The sequence below is a fragment of the Hippoglossus stenolepis genome, chromosome 1 (genome assembly GCF_022539355.2).
Source record: "Hippoglossus stenolepis isolate QCI-W04-F060 chromosome 1, HSTE1.2, whole genome shotgun sequence".
Classification (NCBI taxonomy): domain Eukaryota; kingdom Metazoa; phylum Chordata; class Actinopteri; order Pleuronectiformes; family Pleuronectidae; genus Hippoglossus; species Hippoglossus stenolepis.
Window position 1 is genome coordinate 11,097,775 of NC_061483.1, and position 18,827 is coordinate 11,116,601.

The 18,827-nt window shown below is 39.8% G+C and overlaps 2 protein-coding genes across 4 annotated transcripts in view; both read right to left on the reverse strand.

Moving 5' to 3' along the window:
* Positions 1-717: 717 nt before the first annotated feature.
* On the reverse strand, positions 718-6,513 carry arl6 (ADP-ribosylation factor-like 6). Of its 2 annotated transcripts, none has more exons than XM_035174581.2 (8): positions 6,321-6,513; positions 4,727-4,875; positions 4,308-4,369; positions 4,139-4,207; positions 3,950-4,044; positions 3,657-3,786; positions 3,049-3,104; positions 718-2,547 (listed from the first exon to the last, which is right to left on the reverse strand). In XM_035174581.2, the coding sequence occupies exons 2-8, from the start codon at positions 4,844-4,846 to the stop codon at positions 2,522-2,524; spliced, it is 558 nt and encodes a 185-aa protein (XP_035030472.1). In that variant the 5' UTR covers positions 4,847-4,875; positions 6,321-6,513; the 3' UTR covers positions 718-2,521. The 2 variants fall into 2 exon arrangements, with proteins under 2 accessions (XP_035030472.1, XP_035029596.1); XM_035173705.2 differs by having other exon boundaries at positions 4,727-4,880.
* A 743-nt stretch (positions 6,514-7,256) lies between these two features.
* The window catches only part of LOC118113514 (ephrin type-A receptor 6), a 44,612-nt gene continuing 33,041 nt past the window's right edge, over positions 7,257-18,827 (reverse strand). Inside the window, exons 9-20 of one of the 2 annotated variants that reach the window (XM_035163306.2) lie at positions 17,097-17,221; positions 16,684-16,846; positions 15,127-15,232; positions 14,041-14,111; positions 12,485-12,604; positions 11,844-12,029; positions 11,601-11,662; positions 10,456-10,665; positions 10,204-10,353; positions 9,874-10,067; positions 9,292-9,441; positions 7,257-8,344 (exon numbers count right to left, since the gene is read on the reverse strand). In XM_035163306.2, coding sequence (XP_035019197.2) covers positions 8,230-8,344; positions 9,292-9,441; positions 9,874-10,067; positions 10,204-10,353; positions 10,456-10,665; positions 11,601-11,662; positions 11,844-12,029; positions 12,485-12,604; positions 14,041-14,111; positions 15,127-15,232; positions 16,684-16,846; positions 17,097-17,221 — 1,652 coding nt within the window. In that variant the 3' untranslated portion in view covers positions 7,257-8,229. Of the gene's footprint in view, positions 8,345-9,291; positions 9,442-9,873; positions 10,068-10,203; positions 10,354-10,455; positions 10,666-11,600; positions 11,663-11,843; positions 12,030-12,478; positions 12,605-14,040; positions 14,112-15,126; positions 15,233-16,683; positions 16,847-17,096; positions 17,222-18,827 lie in introns of both variants that reach the window. The other variant, XM_035163300.2, reaches the window with a different exon arrangement.

The window sequence follows — 18,827 nt, forward strand, 5'->3', positions numbered from 1 at the left end:
AATTTTGTTCCTGTTCTATATTATATATATCATATATATTATATATAAGTATTTTGTTAATTTCAGAATAAAAGTTACAACATTATTTGGTTCAGATTGAAAGGTTCAACTGTATGTAAAGCTTATTACTATTGAAATTAATGTAAAAATACAAATAAAGACAGAAAAGCCCCACAGCTCATTTTAAGCATTTGAACAATTAGAATATCACTGACTTTAACTCTAATTAATTTTGACATCAGACAAGTGATTCTGTGCTGCACTGGCACCAAAAGCTAAAACCTCCAGATGACAACAAGCAGTACGGTTTGACAGATGGTTGCCACATGACCATGACACCTTTTCAAACCAAACACTGAAGCTGAGGCTCTGCAGGTTTGAAATCAGCCACGTTCAAGATAACCACAATCATGTCATTATATCAAACATATACAAACAACACTTCACAAAATGAAGCGTGTGCTGCACAACACAACAACACAAACTCTCAGAACCTGTGTAATTGAATGTTTATGTTCAACCAAGTAAACTGTTCAGGGCCCGAGAACTCGAGGTCTAATGAGCAGCTGTTGCTGGCAGAGCTCAAGATGTTCGAGAGAGTAAGAGAGACAGAGAGACAGAGAGACAGAGGGAGAGGGAGAGAGAGGAGAGAGAGAGAGAGAGAGAGAGAGAGAGAGAGGGAGAGATTATTTGCACCTCAGGAAACACAAGACATGATTTCATATTTTGCACTGCATTTATTCTTTATTACACATTCAGTGTAATAATCAAAATACATAGAGCTCATGTGATGGGACATTGTGAGGGAACAATCTACAGCTAAAGTGAACTTGTGCTCCTTGTTTTTAAAAACAATGTCTGGAGGACATGAAAAAGAAGAATCACCACTCTGAAATGTCCTCCAATTACAAATAGAGAACACGTTCCAAAATCACCGCGGCGCCCTTAAAGCCTGTACAAGTAGGAATTGAATGTTTAGGACTTGGGTGTCACCCAGTGGTACAAAAATACATGTCCGATATGAATGGAATTAAAGTAACACACAAAACTAAATAAAAAAAACAAAAACAGAATCGTGTCCTGTCCACCTTCATACATTGAGGTTATACATTCTACTGTTTGTATTTGGAACCATGGAAAGTGAACAGGGCTGTAAAAACTCCTGTCGTTCATCTTACCCTCATATTTATGTCTCAGGTCAGTGTCAAGTGTCTGTGGTGGAAAAAAACCTTTCGGGAGTTTTACTAGATGTATCTTCTACAAGTTGGGAGAACTGTAGGACTAAAATGGGAGTTACAGATGAAACATTTATGAACAAGTTACTACAGAATATATACAATCAATCGCTATTACTTCCACACATTTTCAGTTATTTCCTATTTGACTCAAAACTACTATTTGCTATATGGCTGAGGTTGAGGCGATGGAGTTTGGCAAACGCCATCAGAAAGAAACAGAAGCAACCGCACTCTGTGATCTGTACATTTTTTAAATCAAGCTTTTGGTCCGAGACTAAAGAAGAGGACCAACAGTTTGCAACATGAGGAGACTGAGCATATATTTATATATTATATACTTTAATTAACTATGAGTCAACTATAACAATCATTTTGTTTGAAAACAGTGTTTTGCTTTGAAAAATGAAATAAGGCAAATATAAAAACTAGTTGAAAATCAGGCAAACTAACTTGACATTCATTCATCACTTGTTCCAGCTAAGTAAAATATTATTTATAGTCACTGAGCCACAAGTAACAATATTTACAACAGAATCTACTGCCTCCCAGAAAACATTTAATTGGCTAAAATTATGATCTTCAGTATGGAAAATATATTTTCACAACTACAAAAAAAAAAGAGCCATGTTAACGAAACAGGAGCAGAGCTGCATCAAGTCTGAGCTGCAGTAAAGATATACCATAGCAACAGTTTAATGTGACAGTGAGATGGCTCTACATATAAGCTGGAGAAGGCAATTCTTGCCTTTACTAATGATATGACACGTGACATCACAGTTTACATCACTGGTATAATGTAGTGCCAGTTTGATTCTGCCACAGCAACTAACATGTGTGTCTCATCTACAAGACATCCTAGGTATTCATGCTCCTTAAAAGAAAGACAGCACCAAACACATTGACTTTTTTTAAGAGCATCATGATCCCTGATACACGGAGATATTAAACAGCTGTTTAAAGGAATGGGAGGGATAATGTAAATAGAAGTCCATGTTTAAATGTTATTGTTCCTTTGAAAATGGCTGTTCAGACTGATGAGAATTTGCCTAAAATGAACTCCTCAACTCTCCTCTTTCTCACTAATTTAGGATTTTTATTTATTTTATTGTTCTAAATGAGATTATGGGCTTTAATTGTTCCCGTGAACCACACACGTCCAAGAACCACCTCAACACCGTGTTAAAAACATTACTATCTTACTGTACTTCTGAAAACAAGGTCAACACATCTTACATGACAGACTTTAACAGATGCTGTTTCTTCAAGCATTTTCCCTCAGGCCCTCATGTTCTCAATGTTTTGATTTGATCTGGAAAAGAAATGTGAAGAACAGAGTTTATCAGCAAAACATGACGGTACCTAAAAACACATTCAAATTCAAGTGAATGAGAAAGTGGCCTCAGACTTTTGGACTTTACTGAAGACTAATCAAAACCCACTGCAGTGTCATGTATACAAAAGCCCTTATGATCCTGACCCAAAGGAATAATTTAAAGTGGCGACTGATGAGTCCATCATTATGTTCAGAGGTAAAATTAGTTTTTAAGTTAATTGAACAGGCCACAAATGTGGTGGGTTCTTGTTTGTCGAGTTTCCAGTGGCCAAAATGTAGAGATAGAAAATATGAATTATATCAGTCATAATGTCATATTATTATTTCTTTCAAATTTAAAGACAGATTTTTGCTCCTGAGTGAAGGTTCCTCACCTCATGAAACAACCCTCCGTTTTAACAAATAGTAAATGTGTCTGAACCGTGAATGCAGCCTTACAAACTAAACAATTAGCATTTATGTGAACTCTCATCATACCTTGCAACCAGTCGACTCCCTCCTGTAAACCTTCTCCTTTCAGAGCATCTGTGGCACTGAAACATATCAACAACATACATTAAGAAATTTGCCATAAACTACTATTTTTACTATGAAAGAAACCAAACCTCTAGTTATAATCACTGTGTTACATCCTTCACGTTCATCAGCTAAAAACAAAGGCAAGTAAATATTTGGCTGGTGCCAGTTGTGTCTCTATAAGCTACAGCAAATACTGCAGCACTTAACACTTATCTACACAAATATTTGACATGGATATTCTTCTTTATGTTTTTAAATTGAAACAAGCTGCAAGATATCAATTCAGAGAAATGCTATAGTCTGAATAGAACCGATAACATTTATATTTCATTTTACCATTACTACTTTCTGAAGTCGGCATCATCACTGTCAGATTCTAGTTACTTAGAGTAATCCACTATGTCTGTAAACTCCAAAAGAGCAGGGATGAAGAGATAAATCTGTGTGCGCTGTGCAGAGTGTATTTCACAGCAGACTACAGTTCATCAGTGATACACACGTTTTCTCAATGACACCGGAATGCAGCAGTAATTAATAAGCAAATAGGTGTTGATGTGTGTTCGTACCAGATGTGCCAGGGTTTGTCTTTGATGTTCTCCAAGCAGAGCAGCTGGGAGACCTTGACTGACGACAGAGCATCCCTGACATCCATCTTGTTTGCAAAAAAAAGGATGGGGATCCTCCTGTGTTTAATATCTGTGGAGAAATAGAGGAAAACCAAAAATGTATATTAATTATCCCAAAAATGCCAAATTATCTTAAATTTACACTGTGCTATAACTCAAGAGGGAGATAAACAGCTGATTTCAACCTATGCAAGAACATGATCAAGATTTGTGCAAAATGTTATCGAACTTACCGGGATGATTCAGTAATGTGTCCAGTTCTTCTTTGGCAACAACCATCCTCAGTTTGTCTGCACTATCAATGACAAATATGATCGCCTGACCTTCCCTGAGGAGAACAAAGTGATTTGAGAAGTCGATATGTACATCTACATCGTACATGGCAAAGAAGATTGTTGTTTTTGCTCCATCTACACACTCACTTGTAGTAATGCTCCCAGAGGTTTCTGTACCTGCCTTGACCTGACATGTCAAACACTGTGAAGGAAAGACTATGAGTGGAGAGAGGAGAGGAAATGAGAGGATATTCATTTGTGACAGATAAATACAACTGGAAAAGGAAAAATGGAAAAATGACATAAACAGCTATACCTGGAGGTCTTGAACTTCTCTATGCTGAAACCAATGGTTGGGACGATGTCTTGTGCCTGGGCCTGAAGGACAAATGCAGTGTTTTCTCAGCAGCAGATTAAAGTAGGAGTACATGTTGCAACATACCTTCAGTAATTTTCTAGTTAACAAATTTTATGAAATATGCACACAGTATAATTACAGAAAAGCAAATGGTGCAGTGATGTGGAGTACCATGAATTTTGAATTGTTGAATGTACTTTGTAAGTTGCTTTGGATAAAAGAGTCAGCTAAATGATATGTAATGTAATTTATGGAAGAGCACAACTTCAAATTCATGGAATCTTTAATTCAATTGGATGATAGAGAAATGACACACTTGGGATGCATGACTGAATAACATTTCAAACATTAGTCATGTTAGAAACACACAGACTTACATTGGACGGCTTGAGCTTGTTGATGATCGTGGTCTTCCCGCTGTTGTCCAGACCGAGACACAGAACATTCACCTCCTTCTTCAACCCCAGCCATCCCGCCAACTTGTCAAACAGCCCCATTGGCTAGTCAGCAACCATGAGCTGTCTGTCTGATCTTCAAGAAACAACACAATTAAAGCTGTAACATTCACAATGTAACACCTCGCTTATGGATTAAACAGGGGTCATGTTTAAAGGAGTCCTGGAAAGATCAGAACATCAACACATACATCTACAAATATGCTAAAGGTCAAATATGTGCCCTGACTGACTTCCTGTTTCATTACCTGCATTGGTTTTCAGAAATGCAGTTAAAAATCTATACGTGAAATTGTAATATGATTTTACTCAGTTTGTGACGTGTGCATTTGTAAAACTGTTTAACATGTGCACTATTTGCTTTTTGTGAGTAGCTGAGGTTATGCACGAATCCTTGCACGCATTTGTAAATCATATTTTCACTTGTAGATAGTGCAATAAACATTTGAGAACATTTTGATTCCGTTTTCTATCCATACCCTCAGCAAGAGTGAGGGAAAGCAACCCCTCAAAATACCCTATTAACAGGGGAATAAAACATAGAAACCTCATAGAGAACATCAACTGAGAACATCAACAAAATAACAGTATTTGCAACATTGATTAGAAGAAACAGTTTGTAACATAATTGAAAAGGGTTTCAATGTTTAAAGTGAAACATTGTTATTGGGTCCTTCTTAAATGCCCCTAAAGACACAAACATACTCCCTCTCTCTCTATTTAGTCAAAGTGAACTTTATTGTCATTCAGACCATACAACAAGAATTGCAGAGCAGAACTTAACACTATGTGCAAATATAAAAGGCAAATAACTTAACACAAGAAAAATGGACATAATAGACGAGACCTAAAGACCAACTAAGCCATAAAAAATGAAATTATTGCACAGAGTAACAGGTAATCTGTATCTAGTCTCTATATACAATGTTAAATACACCACATCCACAAGTATGATGTCAACCATTAATGAATACACATGTTACATTTCCCTCCTCACAGTGTGTAACCATGATTTACAACACACAGCAGATTCAGTGGAGACTCCACAAGTTGCCATTCCCACACCTCCTCCCCTGAAACCACTAATCTGTGTGTAAGTGTGTTGATTAGCCGCAGCGCAAAGGCTAACAACAGCTTCCAGCAAGTGACATTAACTCGACGACTTTTATTTGCTAACCGCCTGCTTAAGCTAACATGCTTACCGGGGGTGTAACGTAATTAACATTCGCTGTTTGGTTAATCTCTTGTTGTTAATGTCGCTAGGTAGCTAACGTTTAGCTCCCTCCGGCTTCCTGAGCGGTGTCCCACATGTAAGAGTCCCCCCCCGAGGCACCTTTTATTAAGTTGTCGGTTTTAAAGTAAAGCGACAAGTAAGAGACACGACGAAGGAAACGCGTTAAAACCCCCCAAACTTTAGTGTTAGCATCACAGTTGACGCTAACACGCTAGCGGGGTGTAGCTAACGTTAGCTTGGTGCTATCCTTCACCGCACGGTGCTGTAGGAGCTGGGTTTTACCTGTAGTTTGGCCTCGGGTCGTGTTTTCTGGATGATTTAACGCTTCCCTCCAGTTAATCCATCAAATAACCAGATTCAAACCAGCGTCTCATTCATTTCTCCTCCTCTGTCATGCGCCTCAGTCCGAAGAGGTAAAAGAGTTATTTACATGCTGTTGCTGGGAGACCGCTGAGCTGACTCAACACCGCCACCCACAGGCCAAACACGGGAGTGTCCTGGCTCTGTACAAATTCCCGAATCAGCGTGGAATCATCCGTAGTTGTATCAGTAACACATTGTTTTTATTATTATAATACCTATTATAATAATAATAATAATGACTATTTTTATTTTATTTGTATTTGTTTATTGAATTGTTTCTCGTTGTTAAATTTTGAAGTGTTTGAAGCACCTTGTAACTGTGTTTTGAAAGATGCTATAAGAATAAAGTTTATTATTATTATTTCAACAGTGCAGGAACACATTTAATTTGTCTCTCCATACTGCTCCTGTGGTGTCATCCAAGTGCCTGTTAGCCCGATATTCAATTTCAACTCGAAATGGAGTCATTTACACCAAGTTTTTAGCCTAAATGTCTGCTCTGATCCACGTGTGAATGCGGCTCCAGAGGAGGAGATCATTGGACATTTAGGCTAAAAACAATGTCGGGGCTTACGGACACTTGGATGACACCACAGGAGCAGTATGGTGGCATTTTATGTTTTTTTATGTTTGAAGAATCGGTCACCATTTACTTCAATTGATTTGGATTTGGCTGCAATGCTGTTTACCCCTGAAACTCCAAAAGTGTTTTGTGGACTCAAACACTTTGTCCACCCCTTCACAGGCAGAGTGGTGTGTCATTTTTCGTTGAACTATAGCTTTAAAGTAGATATATGCAAATCCTCCGAATCATGAACATGAATGCCTTTATAAAAATAAAAACAGTATACCACATTTAATCCAAAAGAGTAGATTTATAACATAAAGAATATACTGCTTTGTTTACCATCAAGCCTTTCATCATTAACCTCCCAGCAACTGTTTGACAAACTCACTTGACAATTCTCTTGATGTCCAGAAAACGTGTCAGTCCCTTGAGTGGCAATTAAGAGGACGCCATTATTGTGCATGTGTGAGTGTGTGTTTGAGAGACGGTGCGCATCCATGGTTACATGTGATAATGTGCATGAGCGACTGATGTCTGGGGCCTGTGCTGGTTAGAGTCTGAGAGAAAACAAAGTATTAAAATAGGCTCGTTTATTAAGGAACAAACATACTGAATAAAACATATGACTTTCACAAGACTCTTTGTACAAGACATACTGCATTATCATGAGGATAGAACATACACATCTCTATAAAATCTTTTTGACATTCAGCGGTCTTCAGTTCAAAAAACATGATTGTATTCATCATTCTGTCAATCTTTCTTACTGGCGAAGTGATTCATAAACCAGCTGGAAAGGTTGCTACTAAAATCACACTCCGTTCCCCATGTTACCGTGTTACATCCACATCCTCTCTGGTCATGAGGTAACAGACATGAGACCTTTCAAAGTCCATAGAAACCGTCGGATTGTCACTTGGAAAGAGAAGAGGTATCGGTGGACACTTGAATAAACACTGGAGAGAAGACGTCCTAAATTCAAGTGAATGCTCGTGATTGCTGAGATAATACAGAGACCGCATTTGGCCAACGCAGACAGAGGTTGATTGTTGTGGAGGCTGTGTTGATAATGATCCATACGATGATGAGTGTGTTTTAACTAGACCAGATGTGGTCTAGTGGTGGACTCCTTTCTCACAAGCAGCGTGTGGTGTCAGTTACACCAAAATGTCTTGTGTTGGAGCGTTGGTTTGTCTCCAGCTCAGTGCACGCACGCACACACACACACACACTTTTAAAGTCTGTCTTTGTGGAGTGGCCTCACACTTGAAAGCCACTCTGTTGGATGTGGTGAAGCTGCAGGCGCAGAGATTGTATGCTGCTTATGATTCTCCTCTGGTGACCAATCAAACAGATCCCAATACGCCTGATGTCGCTGAGGGGGAGAAGAAGATTTATACAGTTTGAATAATCATAGAACAGCAGCAAATGTCTTAGATCAAGGCAAAACATGCAGTGAAGTTGTCCACATTCCTTTAACCTGCAAAAAGCCCATTTGAATGAATTGATGGTCCGAACAATAAAAACATTCAGCACAGCAGAACAAAATACTGTAACAATAGTATTCGCTGCGGCTTAATAAACATTTTTTAAAGCCAGGACACATTTGAAATATCATAGCATTATCATCAAAAACAAGAAAGAACATTTAATATCAGGGTACATGATACACACAAGCTGTGCAAATCATAGACTGTATATAAAGATGGACGACATGACAGCTCCACAAAATTGAAGTGTCTTCATTGCCACCTGGTGGTTGGCTTTACTTCAGATCATGAACCCTGCCTCCTCCATGTTAACGGATGAGAAATGGACCAAATGAAAATCCGCCCCTTTGCTTAGTGTCTTCACCATTCTCTCTCCCCATTTCACCCTTGCATTGTCTTATTGATAAAGTCAGAAAGACCAAAAATTACACATCAAGTAATTATTTTTCAAGATAGTTTCTGTCATTTAAGGTATCTTTAAGTGATATTGTAAAAAAAATGTCTGCATTGTCGTGGTTGACAGCTGAGACTGAAGGAACATCCGACACAGCTCTTTTCCTCAGATCACTAACGTACAGACTCTGCCTCTTAATTACATCTTCATAGGCTTAATCGCTGGATAGTGGAAGGAAGTGGAGACATCTATTTTCATATACAGTCTATGGTACAGATACTTTTTTTTTTTTTTTACATTATTGGAACAATAAAACCGTCCCTCTGTTCCAATGTTCCCAACTTTTTTATGCTGCTTCTCCTACTCTACTACCTCTCCCTTGGGTTGATGTACTTTTTGATACCGTAGCTGCACTCTGTGCGATTTGGCTTCACTCACTCTATACTCATGGTTGAAATGGAATCCAGTGTTGTGTATCCTGCTGCAAGGAAGTTGTTCTTGTACTGGCACATTTTGATGGAGTCGAGCCAGTCACCGATGGAGATGAACAGGGGGTAGTCTGGCATGTCCTCCGGAGACTCGGAAAAACTAGGATGACAAAGAGAAAGTCAAGCAGAGCACAAGTATAATCATATTCAAAGCCGTGAGCTGCAAACCTTGTATCTACATTATTACAAACCATTTTCCGACATGCAGAACTTTCTACCTCTCACTAAGCCATTGGTTTCACTTCATGCAGTCTGGGGTGACAATCCACATGGAGCGACGTGTAACATCAGCAGTGAATCAAAGTGAATATATCAGCTCAACCTTGAATGTTCTCTCCAGATTCTACTGGGAACTGCATTGCCAATCTGGGATACCTAACAACAATTATGCATTCACTAACCCTAGGAGGTAGGAAATATTCATATATTATGCTTTTGATAACATTACATTGTACTGTGAAGGTCACACAACTTGTAGTCAGCGGACCAAAACACGCAATAGATCTCAGTGTTTGTGTGAATCGATACGTACCTCTGAACATCATTCACCAATGTCAGCAGGCTACTGGGATTGATTATGAGTTTGTCGAGGAAAGAGAGAACGTTGCTGAAGCGTGGCCGCAGGCTGGACTCCTTCTGCCAGCAGTGCAGCATCAGCTGGTGAAGTGTCACGGGGCAGCCCATCGGTGCTGGCAGGCGGTAGCCCTCTTCAATAGATAAAATGACCTGAGAGGAACATCAGTAAACATAATGTTGTCTCACACAGTTGTACTCCTCATAAAAGAGAAACAGTACAAATCACATGCTGTGTTCACCAAGCCAGAGTGGTTGTGGAATATTAAATCTGATTAGCAAAACTTACATCTTGATTGGACATCTCCCAGTAGGGCCTCTCGCCATAGGACATCACTTCCCACATGACAATGCCGTAGCTCCACACATCGCTCGCTGAAGAAAACTTTCCGTAAGCGATGGCCTCCGGTGCCGTCCAGCGTATCGGTATCTTCCCTCCCTTACAAACAGGGGTGACAGAGAAGTTTTGTTAAGGAGACCTTCAGATGCTCAGGTCCATAAGTCCTCACTATTCTGCACCAGCTGTTCGATCCTCACTCACTGTTGCAGTGTAGGCTGCTTCACTGTCATCTTCAAGGACTCTGGACATCCCGAAATCTGACACTTTACACACCAAGTTGTCATCCACCAGGATGTTGCGGGCGGCAAGGTCTCTGTGAACGTAACCCATATCTGAGAGGTAGTCCATGCCCACTGCGATGCCCCGCAGCATGCCGACCAGCTGGAGCACAGTGAACTGACCGTCACGAGTCTGGAGTGGGTGTGAGAAAGAGAGGGGACCAATAAGGTGTGAAGAAGACAATATAACCTCAGTTGAAAAATAAAAATAAAGTTTATCAGTTTATCTTTGAGTTAAAAAAATGTTATAAACATGTTTAGTTAGGCCACTGGCCCTTGACCATTGACCACCCAAATCAAATTATTTTATCTGTGAATCTAAGCGAACATTTGTGCCAAATTTGAAAGGATTCTCTTGAGACCATCTTAAGATAACGTGTTCACAAGGCAGAAACGGTTTAGTGAGGTCACAGTGACTTTGACTATTCAATTCAAGTTATCCTCGTCTCCAAGTGAAACATTTGTGCCAGATCAAATTTCCTATGGGTGTTACCGATATATCACTTTCTCAAGAACATGACGTCACTGTCACCTTTAGCTTTGACTTTTGAAGAACAAATTCAAATATGTTGTTGTTACATGTTTTACCAAATTTTGAGAAATCTTTTGTTCACAAGAATGGGATGGACGGACAATCTGAACACATAATGCCTCCAGGCCTTAAGTAACGGGAGTGCGTTATGTTTTGGTGCCAACCAGTCCCTGGCACTGGGATAAGATATGCTTTTAGTCTCAATTCTCAAGATGATAACAATATTGACATGGCTTATAATGACCTAGACTTGTTATCTGCTTCCTCCCATATGCTACAATACTGAGATGTTTCTATTGTGCTTCAAGCTTTTTGGTGCGGCTGTTTGCATGGGAGCTGCCCCAAGAATCTCTATCGACAGATCATGTTATAAATAAACTTGTGTTCAAGTAAGAACAACTAAGCGTCCTTGATATGATCCATGTATCCACCACTGTGAGTACCACCAAGAAAATCTGATTTAAAAAAAACGAAAATAACGAAATACAAGTTTTTTTCTTCATCTGTTAATCATATATTGCATATATTCGTCTCACCCGCAGGAAAGAGTCAAGTGCTCCATTTTCCATGTACTCCACCACTATCATCACTGGTCTGCCTGCAGGAAATTTGATCGGTGAACAGAGAAAAGAGACCAAAGTTAAAGAGAAGATGCACGTGCGCACACACACACACACACACACACACACACACACACACACACACACACACACACACACACACACACACACACACACACACAACCACACACCACACACACACACACACACAGAGCTTACTGTTAGTGACGACCCCCTCCAGCCTGATGATGTTGGGGTTGTTGAACTGTCCCATGATCGAGGCCTCACGTAAAAAGTCTCTCCGCTGTTGATCCATATAACCGCCTTTAAGTGTCTTTATTGCCACGGCGATGTCCATCCTTCCAGGTACACGCAAACGACCACTACACACTTCTCCAAATTCACCTGCAATGTTTTTAAAACAGGTCATTGCACACCGCCTCCATCAGATGGCGCCCATGTAACAACAAACAGACAAATGGGAGGCACCTTCATGGACCGAATAACACAATCTGTTCGATTTAATGAACCATCAAACATTACTGCTCACAGTCAGCAGCAGTGGATGTGCTCATCAGAGGTACAATATAATAAAATACATTAAAATCAGCTTGCTAAGAGGATATATTAATTTAAAAGTAAAACTTTATGGGGTTTAACATTTCTCATTAAATACAATTGTTACCCGGTGTAAAGTGTCTCTGTTATAGGTGCAAGTCAGCTGCCACTGGAACATTTGTTACATATGCTTGTGTTATATACCAATTCAGGAAATAATACAGATGCAAAATAATCTTTTCTTGGTAGTTACAGATCACTCATTATCAGAAGATAATGATTAGTATTGATTGTACCTGTACCGATCACTCTTTCAATGCAGATATACGAGGGGTCTATCTCTTTGGCAAATTCCTCCACAGCATGAGTGGGGTCTTCATACGTGTCTGGATCCACATACGTCTTTATTCCAGAAAATGGGACTGGAAGACAAGAAGAGCAACAAACAGTGTCATATTTTACACATGATTTTTGAGTAGAATCTCCATGTAGTACGGTGGCCCGCAGCAAATTCATGAGATGTAAAATCACAACTTTGGAGAATAGACGGAACATATTCTCAACTTTGTTACAAAACTCCAACACTTTAAATACAGCAGATTTTCCTCAGATGTGAGGACATTAATGAATCTTCATATATTATTACTAGACCCATGGTACAGTCAAGTCAGATTTATAATTGATGGATGGAAATATTGAACCTGATGTGTTTAAAAGTACAAAATATGTGCAGATCTTATAGATAAATACAGATCAAATCAGATAATGTGCTTTGTTCAGTGTCTAGAAAATATGGAAATACATGTGATAACGCACTGCAATCACCTGTGCAGTACAGTTCAGTGTTAAGTGTCATTGAGGTTTTCTTATTATTTTATTCAGAGCAAAACACTTACACAAAAAGTACAGAGGTAACGAATGAATGAACGAACGAATGAATTGAATGAAGCTAACTTTCCATTTCTGTTGAGACTTCATTCTTGTTCATTCTTGATTCAACTACACTACGTGAGTCAGTCAGCATCATCGCTGGTGTATTTTCCATGATATTATGAGGTTTCTCTGCAGTTTGGTCGAATGATGGAGAAAAAGAGCAGAAAGAGTTGGGGAAAATGCCTCAGAGCTCCGTGTATAAAGACACTGCAGGCAGCCAGACTTCAACATGCTCCTCTGTGGCAGAGGCTGGGGATGATGTCACACTGAGCGCTGCGCATTATAACTGGCACAAATGATAACTTGAAGCAGCCCCTGTTACACCTCGTGCAGATGAGCTGGGGACCGGGTGTACTTTATAGCCGCGTTAGCTCATATTGTTCAGGTTTGAAGGCTTCGTCTGAGAAATATTCCATTTTGGAGTCGACGCTCTGCCTCTGTCTCCAGAGTGTCTGAGCTCAGCTCTATAATAGAACAAGACTTTTTTCAGCCGTTTGTTGAGCCTGCTGGCGTCCCCCTGCCGAGGTGATGCCTCCCCAGCGCACGACAGCACAGAACAAACAACAAACACAGACTGTGGAAAGAGTCAAAAACTAGAACGGCTCAAAGTATTTTCATAATATCTGATGAAAAGAATCAGAAATGCATATTTGTGCTGACAAGACTGAGACAATTTAAGTAAGATACGCTCTGATAAGGAAAATGTAAATTAGAAAAAGGTATGAGCTGCAAAACAACTTTCTGTTCACTGGAGGAAAATATATAAGACGATATGAAGCTATACAAAAATGAGATGGATAGATGGTGCATGTTAGCATTAACCTAGTGCTCTCATCTAGTCAACTATGACAGGCCACAAACCCGAAAACCTTCAACACACACACACACACACACACACACACAAAATAAAAATTGTGTTCACTACCATGTCCACTGCGGAAGCGAGTCCGCCTCTTCTCCTCTGACTTCATCCTGGCTTTAATGTAGCCTTGACACCTGTACAAATTAACCAGATTACCAAAGAGTACAAATCACACTCATCTACACATATCACTCATTGTCTTATATCTTTCTGCTGATAAACCTCTCTATACAACACAGTGAATTAGCAGCAGAAATGATATCAAACTTATTTACTGTCCTCATGAGAAAAAGTGGAAAAGGTTACTTTGAAACAGCCTAAAACTGTTATAAAAAATAACCTTTTTTCCCAAACTGAACCTTTAGGCTTCTGCCTATTATATCACACACATTTTGCTTTGCAAATATTTCTCTGCTAAAAAAAAGGCAGCTTGTGTGTCTCTCTTAAAATTTTCTTCCATTTCCCAACTTTGAATAAATTTAAGGCTTGGTGCTGTTTGAAAATGCCAAGTAGTCTTCAAGTTAATATACATAAACAAAATGGGGAAAAAACGTATGAATTCTAAGTAAAATCTGGATGAATTTGGAGTTTAAATATCACGTATATAAAATCCAAAAAAATTCTGACACGAGGCCCAATGAGAAAGTACCTGAACCATTGATTACCACCTCAGCTAAGATCACAATTTAAAACCTGGACAAGTAAAAATCCAGACAAAGTTTGCACCGAGTCTGAGTCATTTTTCACTGTTTATTAGTAAGTGCCACTAACGGCAAAGTCCAGTGAACCAGTCTGAAGACAACAGTCTGAGTTCACCTGCGGAAGTTAATGGAATGGAGCAAACTGCTGGTACTTACATGCTGAGTAATTAGGCAGAAAATTGGTTCAGCCATTTGGAAAATAAGAGTGTCTGCTTGGTGGCAAAAGAGAGTCTATTAACAGACCTCCAGGTTGTAGCTTCACTCTGGAGATTATGTGAAGCACAAAGGTGTGTGTGTGTGTGTGTGTGTGTGTGTGTGTGTGTGTGTGTGTGTGTGTGTGTGTGTGTGTGTGTGTGTGTGTGTGTGTGTGTGTGTGTGTGTGTGTGTGTGTGTGGGTGGTGTTAGCTAAAGGGACCAAAGGACCATAGAGGCCCACAGGGTGTCTTACCGTCCAGTGATGAGGAGGAAGAGGGTGAGGATGACCAACAGGGAGAAACCTCCTACAGACGCAGTGACGACCACCAGAACTTGACCCTGATCAGCGATATCAGGATCTGAGGAGAGCAAGAGCAGAGGAGAAATAAACAGATAAGAGACTGATCAGTGTTGAGTTCAGAAACTTTAATCATAAGACTGACACACTACATTGAAAATGGCCAGTATTCATGGGGAATGGTCTTAGTTTCTATGTTGCTCATTTAAACATTCTCAATATTTATCACTAGAGAACTTGCAACAGATGAGATCCTCTCATTTTACAGTGTCCTTATTCTTTAACACATGAATGGTGCACCCACATTTAAATCACATATGAAGTAATCTGCTTCTGCTCTGTATTATAATCCAAATAAACCAGATTACACATGCTTTTAATTGGTTTCATTCAGACTTGGATTTGTTAGTTAGTCAGTTACACATACATCTTTCTAAAACCATTATGTGTCTTACTTTTCTATTGGTAAGTTGGAACATCATGGATACTCCTTTCTACCTCTGACACACCAAACTATGTTTTCCCAAAGGCAAATGTTGAAAAGTACATGTTAATAATATTTTCATAGCAAAAATATGAATTTTAAAAGAACCATTTGACAACAGCTCAACTTAAAACTTGAATTGACGTGGCATTGGAAGAGTTAATAATATAATTGTATCTCCTTTGTTGTGGTCTTCTGTGTCTGGCAACTGTTACCAAGTGGAATTGTGTTTCTTTATTTCCAACTAAATCTGAGGGGTCGTAGGAGACAGACATATCTCCTGATCCCTGAATCCACCGACACCTCGGTACAGGTGTAGGGTAAATGTTTTTACATATTTATTCAGTGATTAATTTATGGTGATGAACGCTCAAACATTCAGTTTGTATAAAATGAAATAAATGGTCAAGGAACATGAAAAAATAAAATTCACTGCACTGTATGGGTTGGATTAGATGAGAGAGGAGGTGACTCTAATGTGGAGGCACAATCCAACTATATAAATGGACCTGCATCAGAAGTATTGGTCCTGGGATGATGAGATTGTGAAGGTGGACATCTCATCTCTAAAAGAGTGTGTGTGTGTGTGTGTGTGTGTGTGTGTGTGTGTGTGTGTGTGTGTGTGTGTGTGAGTGTGAGTGTTCATCCCTACATATTTCAGGGTTAGAATCATCCAAGCGTTACGTGTGCATGAAAACTGTAATAAGCACAACTGCACAGCCTGAGTCAGGAACTTACAGAGCTTATAAACATTTAAATAAATGGCGCATGCCTGAGGAGGCGCTGATGAGTTTCACTGATCCATAGCAAAGAATGACCATGAATTGTCTCCAGGGATTTTATCGGGTTGTTGATCAGCACAGATGACTCCACTTATTGTCCCCCTGCGTTGCATTCAAACTAAACTCCATATCCACTGGGGTCTCAACACTAATCCAACCGACTGAATGTCAGAGTCACTCCTGCCTAACACACACAAAACAAAGCCACTGCTCCTTTACACCCACTCCCCCCCCCCGCTGTCGTACCCTCTGCTGCGGTGGAAAACTCAAAGTTGGGGCTGTAAGCGGTGTAACCAGAAGCAGTGCGAGCGCGCACATGGAAGACATACACAGTGGAGGGTCTGAGGCCTGTGACCACCACGCTGGGGGATCTGGTGCGTGTCGATGAGTAGCTCAGCTGCTCTTGCTCCTGGACAAGCAACAACACATCATAAGAGATAGTAAACAAAAGCACATTTTGGCAATTAAATGTTTGAACAAAACCTATTTTCTTCTATTAAATATTACAGAAGTGTCTTTAACTGCATTTGTTTGTGAGTTAGCAGCATTAAAGAAAGAAAATATTTTTCCTATATCTTTAACATTAGAAGAAAGGGCCTTTTTTTCTATGTAGTTTGACAAAAACAAAAAACTTGACAAAAACAAAAAAACTTCCTTACCTTCTCAAAGTACTTGATCTCATAATCCACTATGTCGGAAGGAGGCAGTTCCACTTCTGACCAGGAGAGAGCGATGCTGTTTTGAGTGGACGAGTCTTTTCTGATGACGCCCACCAGAGCAGGACCTGATGATGCAGTCAGAGAGAAGCAGGGGTTTGAGTCAAAAAGAGAAAACAACATCCTGATGCACTAGTATAAATGTCCACACTGGTAATTTCATGATACTTCTAAAATAAAGATAAATATGGACACTTATTTGACTTAGATTTTACCTTAGTGAATGTGTATGTGCCAAAGAGTGAACTTCAACATATAAGTAAAAAAATGAGAGAAACTTCAGCAAGAAAATAATTGATAATATCATTGCAACAGTAATAACAATTCATTAACAGATTCTCTCCTCGCACCCAAACCACTTGAGGCAGATGGCTGTGGTTCTGTTGGAGGGTTTTTCTCCCTGCTCGTTGTGGAAGCTGTTGGACCTTACTAGGAGAAGTATCTTGAGATAATGAATGTTGTGATTAGGCACATATGCAAATAAAGTTCAGAAGTTTTTTAGCAGGACTGAGGAACTGGCAGTCACTTATCTAAGAGAGGTGAGCACCCTGAGTTCAGAGACACGACTGCAATACACCTAACCCTCACTTCCCAGCTCTAATATGACGTTCGGCCTGAGACAAACATCTTTGTTAACCAAACCACTAGACCCACAGCAACTGTTCATCATTCCTGTCATCACTGCTGAATTTGGAGGGAACATTTTACACAAGGTTGCTGAGGAGACATAAAAATCACCTCGCAGAGATTCAAATATTTACCATTAATTATTCATTAAGCCCGCGCTTGAAGAGATTTGGCAAAATAATAGATCCAGTCCCTCTGTTGTTTAGTGTGCTGTCTGGAGGATCAGTGCTGGAATATACAAATCACTGTTGGAATACAAATTCCAACACCGACCAGAGAGATGTCTCAAACTGTCCTCATGCGAGACACAAAGAAGGCTGCAGATCGGATGGGACACTTCAGAAAGTTACTGTGTTACGTCAGAGGTGTTGGGGTGAAGATAAAATGTTTACAGCGGGTCAAGAAGTCAGGATTTCCAAGCAGAGACGACGCTTCAAGGTCCAGCAGCTCAACCACTTTAACTTGTATAAAACAAAAAAAGAACAAAAGGGAGAATGGTGCACGCAAGGAGGCAAGAGTTTGATGCTGACTGCTGCAGAAATGTGCTCTCCAGGTAACAATTATGTAGATTTAAGGTGTGTCTGACTTTTACATTACAATGCAAAAACTCAGACTCCTGACTCGAGTCTTTGAACGTGCATTCCTTCGAGCATCTGAAACTTTCAATCATGTCCTGTATGTGACAATCAGACACAAAAACCAGAGTTTAATACATTCACAACTCACAGCAAATAAGAAACTATGGTGTGTCATGTCAAAGTTTTACCGGATTATCAAAGGAAACAAATACCATCAATCATGTCAAAAAAAATCTGCATCCTTCCTAACTCACTCTTGGACTGGCTCTCAGTCATTGGGCCGTGCAGTCTATTGAAGAATTTGCGGCGCCAGATCACACATCTGCTGTCAGCCATGTTATTCCAGGTAACATGTGCCCTTATATCCTGCTAGCAGGTGGTAGCTGAGCCGCTCGGAGCGCCGGGATATGTTGTTGGGAATATCTCAGGCCTCTCAGTCTGGCTGCCTGCTGCAGTTCTTAATGGCCAA